Raw genomic sequence first — 16,684 nt, forward strand, 5'->3', positions numbered from 1 at the left:
ATATTAAAAAGAATCAAGCAGCGAATTCTCACATTTGAAGAGCTGTTACTATAAAATCATGGGGATTTTATTTGTTTAAACCAAAATATTTGTTTAACATTCAATTAATAAACTTATTGACCAATTGTTTAAGCTTTAAACTCCACAGCCGGTTATCCTAGAATAGCGAAAAATATTTGTTGGGGATTATTATTTTCCTATATCTTCTTATTTTGTCATCACTTATTTATTTCCCTTGTGCAATCCATTGTGGGACAAAATAGTCTACAACAACAGCAAACTAAATATATGATATCTTGCATGAAGTTTTTAGTTAATAAGAGAACAAAGTTGCAGGGTTTCCCCAAAAAATTTTGCTTATAAGAGGTGATGCCCACAGATTTTCAAGCAATTTATTATTATTATTATTATTATTATTAATGCTATAAAAACACTCAAATAAACCCTAGCCGACAATGTTTATACTTTTGGTATTGTTAATAAATTGCATGAAAAGATACAAATCCACATTGTCAGTTTGCCATTAAGCGCTGTTTGACCATGTTGGTGCGTCTTGGTGTCATGTGACTATCAGAAGTACAGTAAATAGTGCATTTGATGGGGACTATTTTAAGCAGTGGATTTATACACATTTGGTGCACATGGGGTGTTTACAGCAGCAGTACTGACTGTTGATAAACTAAAGTGCACATGTTCATCGTAATGAATGAGTATGTCACCCAGGCAACAGTGTTCCTCATTGATGCGTTCTGAATAGTTTGTAGACAACAATGGAGCAATTACCCTTGTTGGGATCAATTCATTGTTGATTTTAATGGCAAAAAATATTATACTTTTATTTATTGAATTATCTTTTTCCACATTTGTGCCCCTTTTCAAGTGTGAACACAAGCAACACACTCAACGGCTGCTAAGGGATCACTATGTAGAATAAAATTATCTCGCAGCTCAAGACTATTGAGGCTCGTCCCTCAACTCTTTCTGCCCTCAATTCCTTTTTTTCTTTTTTATAAACCCTCCCCCATTCCTCCCACTTTAAGGTCCCTTCAACACCACACCCATGACCCCCCATGTGCAGACATGAGGTCAAGCTCCAAAGATCACAGAGAGACGCCAGATGAGAGAGAATGAAAGAGAGAGAAACAGAGACCTAAAATCCTCCTTTCCTCCCAAAAGCAGGCCAAAACCTCAAGCCTTCCCACCAGCTCCAGACCCCCCCCTTTTGCCCAGTTGTGTGTAGAAGAGGCAGTGAGCACTCTTGCAGAAACATCAGCCCAGGGAAATTCAAATGAGAACGAAACAGTGAGAGAGAGACAGAGAGAGGCAGAGTGGGAGCACAATAGTGGGAAAATAAGATAAAAGAATGAGATGGGAGAGAGTTAGGTAGGAGGGAGAAAAAAGGGGGAGCCAGAGAGGTTGCTGAGACTGCAGGTTAAGATAATGTGTAGATCTGAGGAGATTTGCGAGGAACATTTTTATTCATTTTTTGATTACTCCCATCTCTCCCGACCTCTCCTCCTGCGTTGTTGTCTCTCCGTTTGTTTGTTTTTGGCATTAGCGTTATGACTGTTGGTATGCGTGTGTATGTACACATGCATGCTGATTAGAACTGGAATATTTTATAAACTATATATTTTATAAAATATTCAAACTTGCACAAACCCTCACGCACATATCAATACATAATGCACATACACATACTTAAAGATGCATCAGAGAAACGAGCAACTGAGCAGACAGTGCCAGGAATGCTAAGAGCTTACAAACTCGTAAGACATGCAGAAACAGATGCTGCATATGTACATACACACACACACAGGGTTCACAGTGTAGTCCATTGCTGTGCCCGCTCCTTATCAATGTGCTGCAGGTAGGCTAAGTGTTAGGAATGAGCTGGACCGAACAAAAAGACTCACTGCTTCCATTCTCTACATATTCAAACGCACACAAATCATATCAATAAAGTCTGAACAATGCACAAAACACCCAGTACAAACAGAACATACACATAGAGGAGGTAACCTATAAACAAAAGACATACCTGCGCTGCTGTCAGACCCTCCCTCCAGGTTAAGTGAGATGCTCTGGTCTCCGTCCTGGTTCCCTGGACCCAGGATCATCCAGTTTTCCAGATCATCAGATGACTCGGACTCAGAATTTGATTCAGACTCGCTTGAATCAGACTCTGAGTTGCTGGAGACCACTGTCACCGGGACGCCTAAAGTTCTTTTCTGGGTTCCCTAGATGACCAAACAACAACCATATTGATGTAAATACAAAGCTTTAAAGAGCCTGTGACACGGTTTTCCCCCATCATCCAAACCCATCAATTTGAGTACATATTGTCCCCTTGAAAACCGTTACTGAACTGATTTTGGATATTTGTACTTTGATAACCATTAATCTGCCTTCAATGTTGACAATTTTCTGGATCTTCTCGCGGATTCTTCAAGTCCCGCCAAATGATGGGTGACGTCATTGCGGGCACAGCGCTCCAGCTGCACCGTTCAGGATCCCAGCGTCTGCATGTAAACCTTTATATATATACAGTCAGATGTAAACGCACAACGGCGCACACAGCAGCACGCTCAGACAGCGATGACAGGTTAATGTTGAACGTGTCTGAGAGCTCATATGAGGCTGAAGGATCGGTTTATGTTGTATCTGTTAGAAGTTTAGGAATGAGGTGCGTCAATATGGGCGATCATATGGTCATGTAGCCAGTGGTGGAATGGGACTAAAAATCATCCCGGGACTCTCGACCGGCCCACTTCGGTACCGCTAGTAAATTGTCAACGGGGGGAGCGGGGGATGTAAAATACAAATATAATGTATAATGTCTGTGTCTTTGACATTAGCGCTGCTAGCCACCTGTGCCCTGTACTACGAAGCCAGTTCAACAGACTGAGTAACAAACAAACTAACAAACGAGATCTCGCTAAGCGGTCCTACGACGCTGGTTATCAACTCGGTAAATCAAGCCAGGGTTTCTCTCTCCTGCTGAGAGCGCGTTCACGTCTAAGACACGAGTGGATCTGACTTTAATTACATTTGTCTCGAGTGTTTCGTCAACATAATGTGTTAAATAATACTTCTGCATACAGTCTGTGACACTGTGAGTGTTGCACGGCCAGATGAGGCTGGAGAAGCTGACTCAGATAAGGAAATATATGATATATTATGATATTATATGATCGATGATCTGATTGATGATGTAATATGAATGATAAGTGCGACACGTCGGCGTCTTCTCTGCATACGGCAGTTTAAACTGTATTTCCTTTATCCTGTAATATGACTTGAGAGATTTAAACTCCGCACACTGAGTTGATCTATTTTCTATAGACGCCGGAGGCGGGCAGCGTCAGGTAAAATAAGTTATTTAGCCTTCTCAAACCTGAGCCTCACGCGCCGCCTATGGGGGATGTGCTAGTTACTTATCCGACCGGCCCACTTCGGTACCGGCCCATCGGGATTCGTCCCGATGGCCAGTCCGCCACTGCACCCAGCCCACGTAAACTGTCAACGGGGGGAGCCTCGCTGCGGGGAAACGGTGGACCTAGTGTCCCGATCGGAGTGGGAATAATAATAATAATCCGTGCATTTTATCCATTAATTTCCCCAACATTGTGGTAAAAAACCACACATTTAATCCACGTTGGTGTACTACTACAAAAAGCATCGGTGTGTTTTCTCATCAGTAAATGCAGACCGGCTCAAACAAACGATTTTTAATCATCATCCTCACTCATCATTTAATGTGTTCATATGTCCGAATTGACATGAAAGCACTAATAAATGTAGTTTCATCCACTTGAGTTTATAACCACAAAAATAATCGATTTGTTTTTATATCACATCCGATGGGAGGAAATTCAGCAGCTCTCACTCCCGATTTTTAATCCTAATGTAATCATCATCTTCACCACGATCATTTATGTTTATGTCGCCGAATTGACATGAAAGCACTGACAAATATGAATATACTGTAGTCAACTTCATTAAAACGTTATTAACGTGCCTAATCTCAGTAATTCACCATTTCTACGCATGACAACACACTTTGTCCGTGTTTGGCTCTCGAAGCGTTCCCGCATTGACGTCACTTCCGGCTTCCCCCAAAACTTCAAAATGAGTGAAGGAATTTCCCCGCGATGTTCGAAATTATTGATATTTAACGAAACGGTATCGCTTTTTCTTTTTTAAACTGACGGTTCGAGATTACTAGTAGCCCAATATTTCATTGCACAACAGTTGTTGGGATGGTGTCACAGGCTCTTTAAGTTGCACTATTATGTACCTTTTTTTGTGTACTGATCAAACTGCTGACAAGCTAAGAATTAAGAGTGAAAAATAAAACAATATCACCTAATTCTTCATTTGCCAGCATACAAAAATGTACAGCTAGAGTTAAAAATGTCTGGCAATGCTCCACCACAGCAGCAAGTCATTTTCTAGTACTGCTCCAGTTCAACACGCTCAATAGAAATCAATCAGCTGGCTGAAACTGGCCACTGGACAGTAGCTAGACCAAAAAAGCAGCCAGTATTGTGAGTTTAGTAGGAAACCCTAAAGTGGGAAACATTAATTCAAAAGCATACTGTGATGGTCTTACAGTTTCTAACCCTCTAAACTTAGATGTTTCTGATAAGAAAACATGTTGTTGTGGTATGTTTAAGATAAATGATTTGGCCAAGAAGAAGGCGATACATCAGTCTGCCACTGGTGCTGCTCGTTCTTGGATGTCAGTCTGGTGTATCAATGTATTTAACATTGTCACAGTTGATGCTTAATCTACCATTGCCATTTCAGGATAACTCGTTGGTCCATCCCGACGGAGTTCATATTGTAGCTGGAGACTTTAATCATGCATGTCTAAAAAATGTGCTTCCCACATTTGTACAATATGTACGATGTACCACCAGAGGAAAGAACACACTGGACCGGGCGTATTCTAACCTGAAGCATGCTTACAGAGCGGTACCACTCCCCCATTTAGGACTATCTGCCCACCTCTCACTGCTTCTCATCCCAGCTTACACCCCTCTCAGAAGTAACACCAAGCCAGTGGTTAAATATATCAGAATCTGGCGCGAGGGAGCACTCTCACAACTGCAAGACTGCTTCGAACACACAGCGTGGGACATATTTGACCAGACAGACTTGGAGGAACACACAGAGGCTGTCTTATCTTACATCAAGTTCTGCACAGACACTGTAACTGTGGAAAAACGCATTCGGGTCTATCCAAATCAAAAACCATGGATGACAAGAGCGGTGCGGTCTCTCATGAGTTCCTGTGACAAAGCCTTCAGGTCGGGGGACGCAGCCCAGTACAGCATGGCAAGGGCTAACCTGAGGAGAGGCATCAAGGCTGCGAAGGAGGACTACAAGGGAAAAATGGAGGAGAATCTCGCTCATAACAACACACGGTGCGTTTGGCAGGGCCTTCACCAGCTATAAGGGCAAAACATCTAGCACTACTAGAACGGACGCCCACCTCGCAGAGGAACTAAACCACTTCTTTGCCCGCTTTGATGCTAGCAGACCCCCCACTTTTCTACTCTGCCCCTGTCCCTGCAAACTACAAGCTCCATACCACCTCCCACTTTCAAAGAACATCAGTTGAAGCAGACGCTGAGGTCTGTGAATCCTGGAAAAGCCGCAGGACCCGATGGAGTACTCGGCAAAGTACTCAAAGCTTGTGCTGACCAGTTTTCAGTATGGGCTCAGAACAGTCTCATAATACGTATGCACACAAAAGGATTCACACTTGTATTTCCGGATCCACACTTGTGTTTGTCAATGCACACACAAATGTGTTCCGTTTCATATACATGTAAATAAAATCCAAATACAGAAAAAAGTCTTACATATGTATTTTTGATCCACACATATTTGTTTTCCGTTTAAATCCCCTGAACCTGCAAACACAAACCGCTTTCTGTGCACCTGATCGCTGTGCATTCGTGTGTGGGTTTTTTGAGACTCCCCTGACGGTCAGCTGATTCGTACTTGTAATTTTGTCTATCTACAGCCAATCAGATGTCTCCTAAATTCTAAGCCAATCACATGAGTGCGCCCCCACGAGGGTAGATTACTTGCGTTCTTTTGCGGATCTTTTGCGGATCATGAAATACAAGTGTGAATCCTTCTGTGTGCATGTGTGTATTATGAGACTGTTCTGAGCCCATATTTCAGGGGCCCTGACCAGGATATTCAATCTGTCCCTGTTACAAGCTAGCTTGCTTGCTTCCTGTCTGAAGACGGCTACCATCATTCCTGTCCCCAAAAAGACACCAGTCAGAGAGCTCAACGACTACAGGCCCATAGCCCTAACATTGGCGGTGATGAAATGTTTCGAAAGACTGATAGCCGACGACTGATAGCCGACTACATCAAAGCCTCCCACCCTCCCTCGACCCTCATCAGTTTGCCTACAGAGCTAACAGATCCACAGATGATGCCATCGCCACGGTCCTTCACACAGCTGTGAGCCACCTAGAAGTCCCAGGCAGCTATATCAGGATGCTGTTTGTCGATTTTAGCTCAGCTTTTAACACCATCATACCTGACATACTAGTGGAAAAACTGTCAAACCTAGGTTTCCCCCCCATCATATGCGCCTGGATAAACAATTTCCTTACAGACCGTCCTCAGACAGTGAAAATAGGCCCTTATTGCTCCTCCACCCGCACCCTCAGCACTGGCACCCCGCAGGGCGGCGTGCTGAGCCCTCTACTCTACACACGACTGCTCTCCCATTCACCCCTCCAACTCCATTATAAAATGTGCAGATGACACCACTGTGGTCGGCCAAATATATAAGGGAGACGACGAGTCGGCATACAGAGACGAGATCCTGAAGCTGTCTGCGTGGTGTTCAGCAAACAACCTACATCTGAACACAAGCAAAACAAAAGAAATCATCATAGACTTCAGAAAACACCGTCCAGAACCCGCCCCCCTTCACCTCAATGGAGAGAGAGTGGAGAGGGTCTAGACCTTTAAGTTCCTGGGGGTTCACATTTTGGAGAGCCTCAGCTGGACAGCACACACCACTGCAGCAGTTAAGAAGACCCAGCAGCGACTACACTTCCTGAGGGTGCTTTGGAGAAACAGACTGAACAAGAAGCTGCTGGTGTCCTTCTACCGGGCGACCATCGAGAGCGTGCTGTCATACTCCATCTCGGGGTGGTATGCTGGCTGTTCAGCTGCGGACCAGAAAGCCCTGCAGAGAGTGATTAGGATGGCAGAGAAAACCGTTGGCTGCCCCCTGCCCTCTCTGGAACACATCTCCACCTCCCGCTGCCTCAGCAGAGCAAATAAAATATTAAAAGACAGCTCTCACCCAGGTCACAGACTGTTCTCTCTCCTGCCTTCTGGGAGGAGATACAGGAGCTTCCAATCACGGACAAACAGACTCAAAAACTGTTTCTACCCCTGGGCCGGCTTAACCACCACACTTAATGCAATAACCGTAACCATCTCCATACACATTTTTAATGCACTTTACAAATTATAAACTATTTTTATATCAATATTTTTAACTATTTATTCCCCCCATATGATTGCTTATGTTGTATGTCCTACTGCCGTGTTTTTAATGTTATGTATGTCTCGTTTTTGCACACTGGGACAGAGTTGCACTCTGAATCTCGTTGTACTTTTTGTATAATGTCAATAAAAGGCTTTAACTTTATTATTTTCATCATGATTATTTGTTGTTTATGCATTTACTATACCAAATGTCCAACTCATGCAATTAGAGTAAAGTCAAGTATTATCTATAGCACTGAGATATAAATGAACACAGGCCAGCATCAATCCCAGGATGGGCACATACTTTGGTCTCATTCTGAAAATCACGAGGCCTGTAAACAAAGCTGAGAGACAGCATGGGTCAGCTGCACTCGGTTTTGTTTATTTTTGTATGTATGGGCAGGTATGTATGGGCAGGTAATCGTGGGGCCGTAAGGTAATCTGTTTCTGAAGACCTCTCACACTTTGCTCTCTACCTGTAGGGCCGGGGTTGAAGTCTGCAGCCGTCTTAAGCTTCGTCCCTTTAAGGCGCAGACTCCGTCTTCATCAGCAGCAGCAGCAGTGTCATCAGCACTGTCATCCTCAGAGATGGAGATGACATCAGGGCCGGAGTCAATCACGATGACCTCCTCCATTAATGATGTTAATGACCTCTGAACCTGAGGGTTACTTTTACCCTTTTTCTGTTTATCAGGTTTCTTGTCCTTCTTCTTGTGCTGTAGTAACTTGCTCAAATCCGGTGACAGCGGCCTACTTTTTCCAGTTTTGTCCTGTTCTCTGTCCACATTTACAATCTGCTCAGGTTTCTCCAGATGCTCACTGTCCTGTTCCCCCTCCTCATCTCCTGTCTCCTCCACCACCCCGGCATTAGAGGAGTAGTGGAGCTGGCTGTAGAGGCGGAACTCCAGCTCGCTGTTGTCCTCTGACCCCTCAGAGTCCCCTTCATCCTCCCGATAGAGATCGTCCTCCAACTCCTCCCAATCCTGGTACATGAACTGCATCTCCCCAATCACACACACATGCACACACCTTACCGACACTCACACCAGGGGAGATGGTGATCTCAGGGGCCGAAACTGCCTGCAGGATAAAAACACATAAAGATCAGTTATTACACTGTAGGCATCAAATGTCTGTATCATCACATCACACTGTATTCATTTTGCTTCTACTAATACCGACTCAGGATATCCATTTAATATATTATCACCAAGATAATTTGTTAATTATTTTCCTGTATGAAAAGTCCACCTCATGCAATAACAGTCATGTGAACTAATATCTATAGCACTGGGGAATAAGATAACACAGGCCAGCATCAATCCTAGGATGGGCAGATTCTTTGGTCCCGTCATGAAGTCCAATGGGGCTTGTTAACAAAGCTGAGAGAGATCATGGATCAGCTGCACTCAGTTATATTGTTTTACTATTTTAATCAGAGCTTTGGTGCTTAGACCACTTGTTTGGCCTACTTTTAATGATTATGTTGGAAACTTTGAAATTACACACTGTGTAGCTAATTTCCCCACTCTCATTCTTTCTCTCTAGCCCTCACACACACACATAGAGACACACACAGGACAGAGTAGCGGCACCGGCCCATTGCTCTGTCCAGTCCTGCGTGTCTGTGCCATGATGGCTGGAGATGATTGGCTCCCAGACCGCACACACGGTAGAAACGCCACGCTACACGGTCACAAGCCGGCCGCCGGGGATTAAAGGGACAGAAAGAAGAGTCTTACGGGCTGGTGAGGGAGAGCGACAGTTTTGAAGTTTAAGCGTGACCTGAAGCCAACAAATGACAGACTGTGTTTTACAGTGGTGGAATGTAAAGCCCCAGCACAGTCGAGACCCCAAGGACATGTGTGTTCCCCTCACTGCCCAATTAAAGCTCTGCATGTTACAGTAGGAAAGACTCAGGTTTAAATCATAAAATGAATGTTGGTGAAATTCTATTTAGCTGCCTCTGTCCTGGTATTGTGTATGTGTGTTTACTGTCACAGGTTACTGGGATACTTGAATAAGTCAGAGCCTTTGTAAATGTTAGGTAAAGGTCCCATGTCATGCTTTTCCGGTTATTAACCGTCCCCTTGAGCGTTATGTAGCTTTTTATGCATGTAATGGTCTGCAAAGTCACAAACCCTCAAAGTACACCGTAGCGAGTAAAGCTCTAACACAGAAAAGACCTGTCTATGCTGCCCCAGAACGCCTCGTTGGAGTTTTTTTTCTCCTTCCGGGAACCAAGTGACGTAACGACGACCCCATGGACCAATTGGTCCAAATGGACCAATCCGCGGAGCCGTTACGATACGTTCGCGGAGCCGTTACGTTCCTCACGCACACACACTCGGCGGGACGTTGAGAGGCTCACTGCTGCGAGGAGCTGGCTTACTGGTGTGGGGTCGGCGAGACAGCGAGATACCGCGGAACTCAGCCTGAGCACACACACAAACCCGCAGCCTGGCTGTGAGTCTGTGTGTGTGCTCACACACAGACTCACAGCCTCGCCGTCTCAGGTTGAGAAATCCGCGGAGCTGCAGCTGAGAGAAGATTGAACACGGCACCCAGACCCCACGCATCATTCTCATCTGTTTGTCATTACTGGTGTCATTTTCTGGTTGCTAACAAACGCCGTTGTAACACATAAACACACATCAGAGCACAGTGGGCTCATAGAGAGGGGGGGGGGCAGGAGCTCCAACAAGGCGTTTAGGACAGAGAGTGAATACACATACTATACAGAGATGCTGTGTGAGAAACCAATGTGAGTTTGGAAAATTCCACAATGTAAATCTATTCTAGTGGACCTCAACAATGGAATTATGATCAGTGGAAATGGCCATGACATGGGACCTCTAATGCTTGTCCTTCTAGGATGTACTATCACATTAGCCTTTCACTCAATGCCTCGCACTCCGCTCAGAGAATGGATGAGATGCCACCAATCTGACCTGGGTTAACATCGGAACTGTAAGCAGTCCATGACAGCAATGCCACATTCTGTAGTCTGTTAATCTATGCTGTACAAGTCTACTGACTTTTGCATTTACAAAGAAGCGGAATAACCAAAAACACCTACTAATACCACCCAACTATGTGCAATATATATATATATATATATATATATATATATATATGCCGTTAATAACTGTCTAATATATACCTGGCTGCTAAATCCTCAGAACTGTTACAGGATGTGTATTTTGTAAATTGTGTAACTTTTTATTTTATTTTATTTTCTATTATAACTTTTTTTTTACTTTAATACTTTTGTATGCATGCTTCTACATAACATTAAGCCGTCTTTGGCTCTTTTCTGCTGTAACAACGTACATTTCCCCTCTGTGGGACTAATGAAGGTATTGTAGTGCCGAGAGATAGGGAGTCAGAGGCGGTGTAAGGAAGGTGCAAAAGGGTACTTTATTGGAGAGTAACTCAGGTCATGTTGTCCGGTTGCAGTCCGGGAAGAAGAGATTGAAGTCAGGGGGGCACACAACATATATAGAAAACACATAACATGTCCGTGTGGGAACAATACCCCCAACCAGGCTTGGATTTTCGTCATTTTAGGGGCAAGGCCATTTGGCCTTTGGTGTCACACATTTTTTCAGGGCGGAAAGGCCACATGCCAGGGCACAAAGGCCATTGAGGGGAGAATCTAGATTTGGAGCTTACAAATAAATAAACTTTCTGATAAGAAAAACACACGAATGACATGGAAAACAAATCACTTTTTTTATATCAATAATGTCAAACATTATATCATCCTATAGGCCTATGCCTCCTTAGTATTACCGTGTATAAAATGAAATACTTTACTTTGAATAATTAGTGTTTGGTATGTTTTCCATCTACTACTTCTCCCATTCACAAATCCGAAATCAAATCACAAATTCTATTAATATGTAACAAATAGATTCCATTTCAGAGCAGAAGAAATAGCCTTCAAACCTTATTTGGAGCTATTTTCCAAAATCCTATGGAGAAATGGCATTGCTTTTTATCGAAGGAACCGGACGTGGTAAAAATGCTAACTTACTTCCGGGTTTTAGGACGCGTCACTGTGGTTCTCTATTGCTGCTTGAAGCTTTTTTCGGAATTGCTCATCTAAACAACTTCACTGTTGACACTGCACTTCCATTGGTACTAACACACTGACCAAGTGTGACGTTTAAATAGATACATTGTTAAAAGCATAACATGTACATACTCAAATTACCTCAGAGTTGTGCCTAAAAGTCTTGCACACACATCATGCAGAATACTGTGGTGACCACCTATTTACTACACTGGGACATAATTCATACATGGAACTACAGTTGGGGGCAGGGTGGGATTTTCACAGAGGCCATGACTAGGGATGTCCCGATCACCTTTTTTTGCTCCCGATCCGATTCCGATCATTTGATTTTGACAATCTGCCGATACCGATTTTTCCCGATCCGATCTTTATGCAATGCATTAAGAGAAAAAAAAGGTATAGCCTTCAAGGGTCAAACTCTGCACATACATCATTCGTGTGTGTGTGTATACCACAGACTGTGTCATGTCTGTCTTTAGGACGTTGGTGTGAGATTGGACGGAGCAGCTACAACGTTAGACAGATCACGTTTTGTTCTACGACATTAAATACATCAGCAGTGACCCCGCTGGTGATTTCTGAAGAGTTTACGTGTCTGAAAAACGATGGTTGTTAACAAGTGGCTGAATAGGACTACAGAAGTTGTCCAGGCCGTTTTACGTCATTACACCGAACACATAAAACACTCCCGCGAAGTTTGATTGCCCTGTTCTGCTTGAAAACAGTAGGCTTGTTTGAGACAAGCGAGACCTGCGCAGTTGCGATCAACGTCTTGCTAGTGCGTTGCATGATGTTTAGTCATTTTGTCCGACTTGTTCTGGAGGCTCGCCTACATGAGACGTTGAAATCTCACGGGACAAAGAAGCCCGCAGCCTTGAGAGCGAGGCGCGGCGAGGCGGCGCAGTTCCTCTCCACGGGCTGCGGAAGCAAAATGCTTGATGGGAAACGACTCGCTGGTATCTCGAGCTGAGCGCTCATTGGTGGTTTTTACCACGTGCTGCTGATGAAACTCCCCAATTGGCTCGGCAAAAGTGTGTTGTTGTTTTGTGTCAGTTTTACGTCACCACATCCATTCCCATTTTTCATCATTGTTCCACAATGTTTATCATCATGAAATTAATATCTATGTATTTTATACTATACTGCTTACCGTTTTCATACTTTATATATCTTAGCATATTCATACACACTGTTCATACTGCTCACAGGCTGATATCTAGTGTATTCATACCCCTCACTGTTTATTCATCATTCAATTAATTCTATATTTTATTCTGTCTATTGTGTACATTACTTTTCACTTTACTGCTTGTTGCACCTGGTTAGAAGCTAAACTGCATTTTGTTCTCTCAGTACCTGTAATATGTGCAATAACAATACAGTTGAATCTAATCTTGAGCAGGAACAAATGTATTTACTTAGTACATATCTGACATTAACGAGTAAACACATGTGTGCATTCTTTATAAATGCAAACCGAGTCAAGCCGACTCCGGAGGTGGCAGTATGCACCTTAAAGTTGTTTGCAATCCGCCAAAAAACCGAGAGGAGGAGGAGGAGGAGGAGGAGAGGAGGAGGAAGGAGGAGGAGGAGAAGGAGAAGAAGAAGAAGAAGAAGAAGAAGAAGAAGAAGAAGACAGAAGAAGAAGAAGAAGAAGAAGAAGGCAGAAGAAGAAGAAGCTAGGAAGAAGAAGAAGAAGAAGAAGAAGAAGAAGAAGAAGAAGAAGAAGAAGAAGAAGAAGAAGAAGAAGAAGAAGAAGAAGAAGAAGAAGAAGAAGAAGAAGAAGAAGAAGAAGAAGAAGAAGAAGAAGAAGAAGAAGAAGCCGACTCCGAGGCCCCGGTTGCGTTCCAATAGTCCATTTAGCTTAGGAACCTTCTTAACCAAGTGAAATGACCCGGAAGTCCCTCAGTGGCAGCCATGATAAGTGCCGTTCCAATTCTCTAAATGAAAGGAAAGGAGGTTTCAAACTTCCTTTATAACCTCCTTTAGCTTAGGAACCACTGGACCTCCCTTACCGAAAGGAGAGGAGAAAATGCTGCCCCACAATGCCTTGCAGCCGCAGCATTTGCCGTCACACAACAGTCAACAACAGATTATGACTGAGAAATTATATCATGAAAGTTACGGTGCTTATTAAGCTTTTTAAAACGTATGTGGTAAGTTGCCAAAGTGCTTTGTTTTGTCTGGTGCAGCGCCATATATGGCTGAACAAAACGTGATCCGTCTCTTAAATGTGTGTCAACCAGGGCTCGAGCTTAAGGGCGTCCCGTCGTCGAAAAAAATTGTGTCGGGGAGGATAAAAAATAATTTTGGGACGAATTTGGGACGAGAGTTAAAATAAAAATATCCTGCTAACTCTACTACAAACGGCGATGAAAATGAAACCGACTGCACGTTTTGTGTAGCACACAGTTATTAAACCTCCTTGTCAACATAAACACACACGCACAAAACATTTAGCAACCCGCGAAATACACACACATGTAGCCACTGCTGTGCCGCTGGCTGTCAGCCAGCCGCCCAGCTGGCTGTGCATTCCTGGTCCGCAAATTCGCGCTCTCTATGGTCTAGCCAGATTAATATAATATGGCTCTGGGTCTAGCTATGTACTGAGTGTGTGTATTTCGCGGGTTGAGTGTTGTACAATGACAATGGCATCCCGTGGAGGAATTCTGAAATGTTTTACCGTTACATCACAAAAACGCACAGCAGAACCAGACCCTGGAGCGCCGGCCTCTTTATTTACTTACTCCTCTTCATCCCCTATGAGTAATAAGGCTGAGATGAGAACCCTCCATCGTATTTAGTCCTTAGCAATATGCTACGCATCTCCCCATGTAGGGATGGGTACCGAGCCCCGGTATTAAACGGGCCCCGGGCCGGAATTATTAAAGACAGTCGTAACGTTAAGCTCCGACGTTATCAGACTTTTTATCGGTACAGGAGACATTTAAAAAAAATATGTCATATGTATTATTGCTACATACACATTATATCGCAGTTTTAGTTTCACCAACTCCGTTTCTAATATGCAATAAGACTACAACATGCGTCTATGATGTATTTTCGAGCTTTCCAATCCAGATGAGATCTCTCTGTCCCGTCTATGTGCGAGGGGGCGGGGCCGTTTGTAAAGGTCTCCTGACTGTGTTACAGACCGTCATCCTAGTTAGTGGTTACTCTGGGTTCTGTTTTCAGGACACAGTGTTGGATTTTTTTTGATAATTGGATGGGACTTGATTGGATTCAATATTAGAGTAATTTTCTCGTTTGTATGTTTGTTTAAATATATTTGGCCTTTGTTTATGTTATTGAATGATTTACTAAAATAAAAAGGTTGATGAATTATCATCTAATGATTTGTATGATGTTTTATTTATGTTAAAGGTCACTTTGAATGATTTTAACTAATGATAATGTAGGACCGGGACGGTCCACATTAATTTCGGGACGGTTCCGGGAGGATGGGGAAAAAAGTTAGTCGAGAGCCCTGGTGTCAACCACAGACCTTATTTCGAGCTATTTTCCAAAATCCTATGGAGAAATTGCATTGCGTTTTTGACGAAGGAACCGGAAGGAGTTTACATCCGGGTTTTAGGACGCGTCACTGCGGTTCTCTATACCAGAAGCCGAGCAATCGTCAACAATAATATTGATACAATAAATACGAATCTGAATATAATGGGGGCGTGTTGCATACATACTGAGAACGTTTATCTTGATGATGAAAGTAAGTAAGCTTTACTTTGAAGTAAATGTTAAATCATTTGTATTATTTTACTTTGATTGTCCATATTTTGATGTGGTTGGTCTGTGTGTGTACTTTGTTTATGTAAATAAATGAAGCATTAACGGATTTAAAAAGGCATGGTTGATGGATGGAAAATCACACTAAGTGTAATGTTATGGTGGCACGTTGAAGTCCTGAGCACACAAACGTTACACGAATTTTGAAGGGAAACAGATGATGGGAATGTGCCCTGTAACTGGAGTTAGCTTGGTGGTGGCTACATGCTAACGGACTAGCAAATGAACTGAAGCGATCGTTAGCTTTGATTGAAGGAAGATGCTGTTAAGTGATTTACTATCGCTTTACTGACGCTAAACCACAGGTCCATCCGAAAAACTATCGCCATATAATTCCCTGTTTCTAGTTACTGCCACATGTCTGCTTATAACATGTGTCCCTCCTGTCTGCCCACGTGTTTATAAGCAGCACAGTAGCCGGTCGGATGTAAACAAGGCAGCACTTCCGTCACAACCAAGAATGAAAGACCAAAACTCAACCGAAATAAAGCCTTCATAATCAACCCAATCACTCTGTCTGTATTTTATTGAAGTCAGTAAGCATTAGCTCACCTTATTCCAACCGAATGGAGAGGTTACAGCACTCCTGATCCAGCTTCCACACAGAGGGAGACAAGCAAACCACTTCCGGGTGTCAGAGGAAAATGTGTTGGCCGACCGTAACGTTTCACTGCGTCCTGCTGAATATTGTGGAAATGTTAAAGACTATCGTGAACGGTTGTTATAGCAACAAATCGTCAGCAAAAATATTGTATATTTAAATTAAAGTATAAATGTGTGTGTTGAAAACAATTCTGACTAGAAAAAAGGTAGTGGCATAAGCCAAGAAACCCATTGAGTTATATACAAATAAAAGGGAAAATACACATTATTTCTCCATTATTGCACCTGTCAAGCTTTTTTTTATTGTATGTGTTTCTGTTGTTTAAAAGTGTTTGTCAAAGTCAATTTAAAAGCCTCAGAAGACCATAACAACTTAACTGTAAGTGATAGAGCAGGGGTTTCCACACTTTTTTCACTGAGGGCCACATACAGAAAAACGTACAGGGCTGGGCAACTCACTCGAGGTAAGGTATATTGCCTCATAAATTAAAGATATAAGTGCAAACTCAATCAAATGGAGGTAAATTATGCTTGATATATGAATATGCTTTAAGAAAAATAAACGGCCTATATCATAGCTTTCCATAGGGTTTCATTTATTTTGTTACAAAAAGTGTCTGAGCTCATTCCTTAAAACAGAAGCCTCAGATT

The 16,684-nt window shown here is 43.0% G+C and overlaps 1 protein-coding gene across 1 annotated transcript in view; it reads right to left on the reverse strand.

The window, feature by feature from the left end:
• zcchc7 (zinc finger, CCHC domain containing 7) overlaps positions 1-16,087 on the reverse strand; it is a 55,438-nt gene extending 39,351 nt beyond the window's left edge. The window contains exons 1-3 of the mRNA XM_034080897.2: positions 15,983-16,087; positions 8,019-8,622; positions 2,042-2,240 (exon numbers count right to left, since the gene is read on the reverse strand). Of these exons, the coding sequence (XP_033936788.1) occupies positions 2,042-2,240; positions 8,019-8,543 (724 nt within the window). The 5' untranslated portion in view covers positions 8,544-8,622; positions 15,983-16,087. The remainder of the gene's footprint in view (positions 1-2,041; positions 2,241-8,018; positions 8,623-15,982) is intronic.
• Between the last annotated feature and the right edge of the window lie 597 nt (positions 16,088-16,684).

The sequence above is a fragment of the Pseudochaenichthys georgianus genome, chromosome 1, assembly GCF_902827115.2.
Source record: "Pseudochaenichthys georgianus chromosome 1, fPseGeo1.2, whole genome shotgun sequence".
In the NCBI taxonomy this organism is placed as follows: Eukaryota; Metazoa; Chordata; class Actinopteri; order Perciformes; family Channichthyidae; genus Pseudochaenichthys; species Pseudochaenichthys georgianus.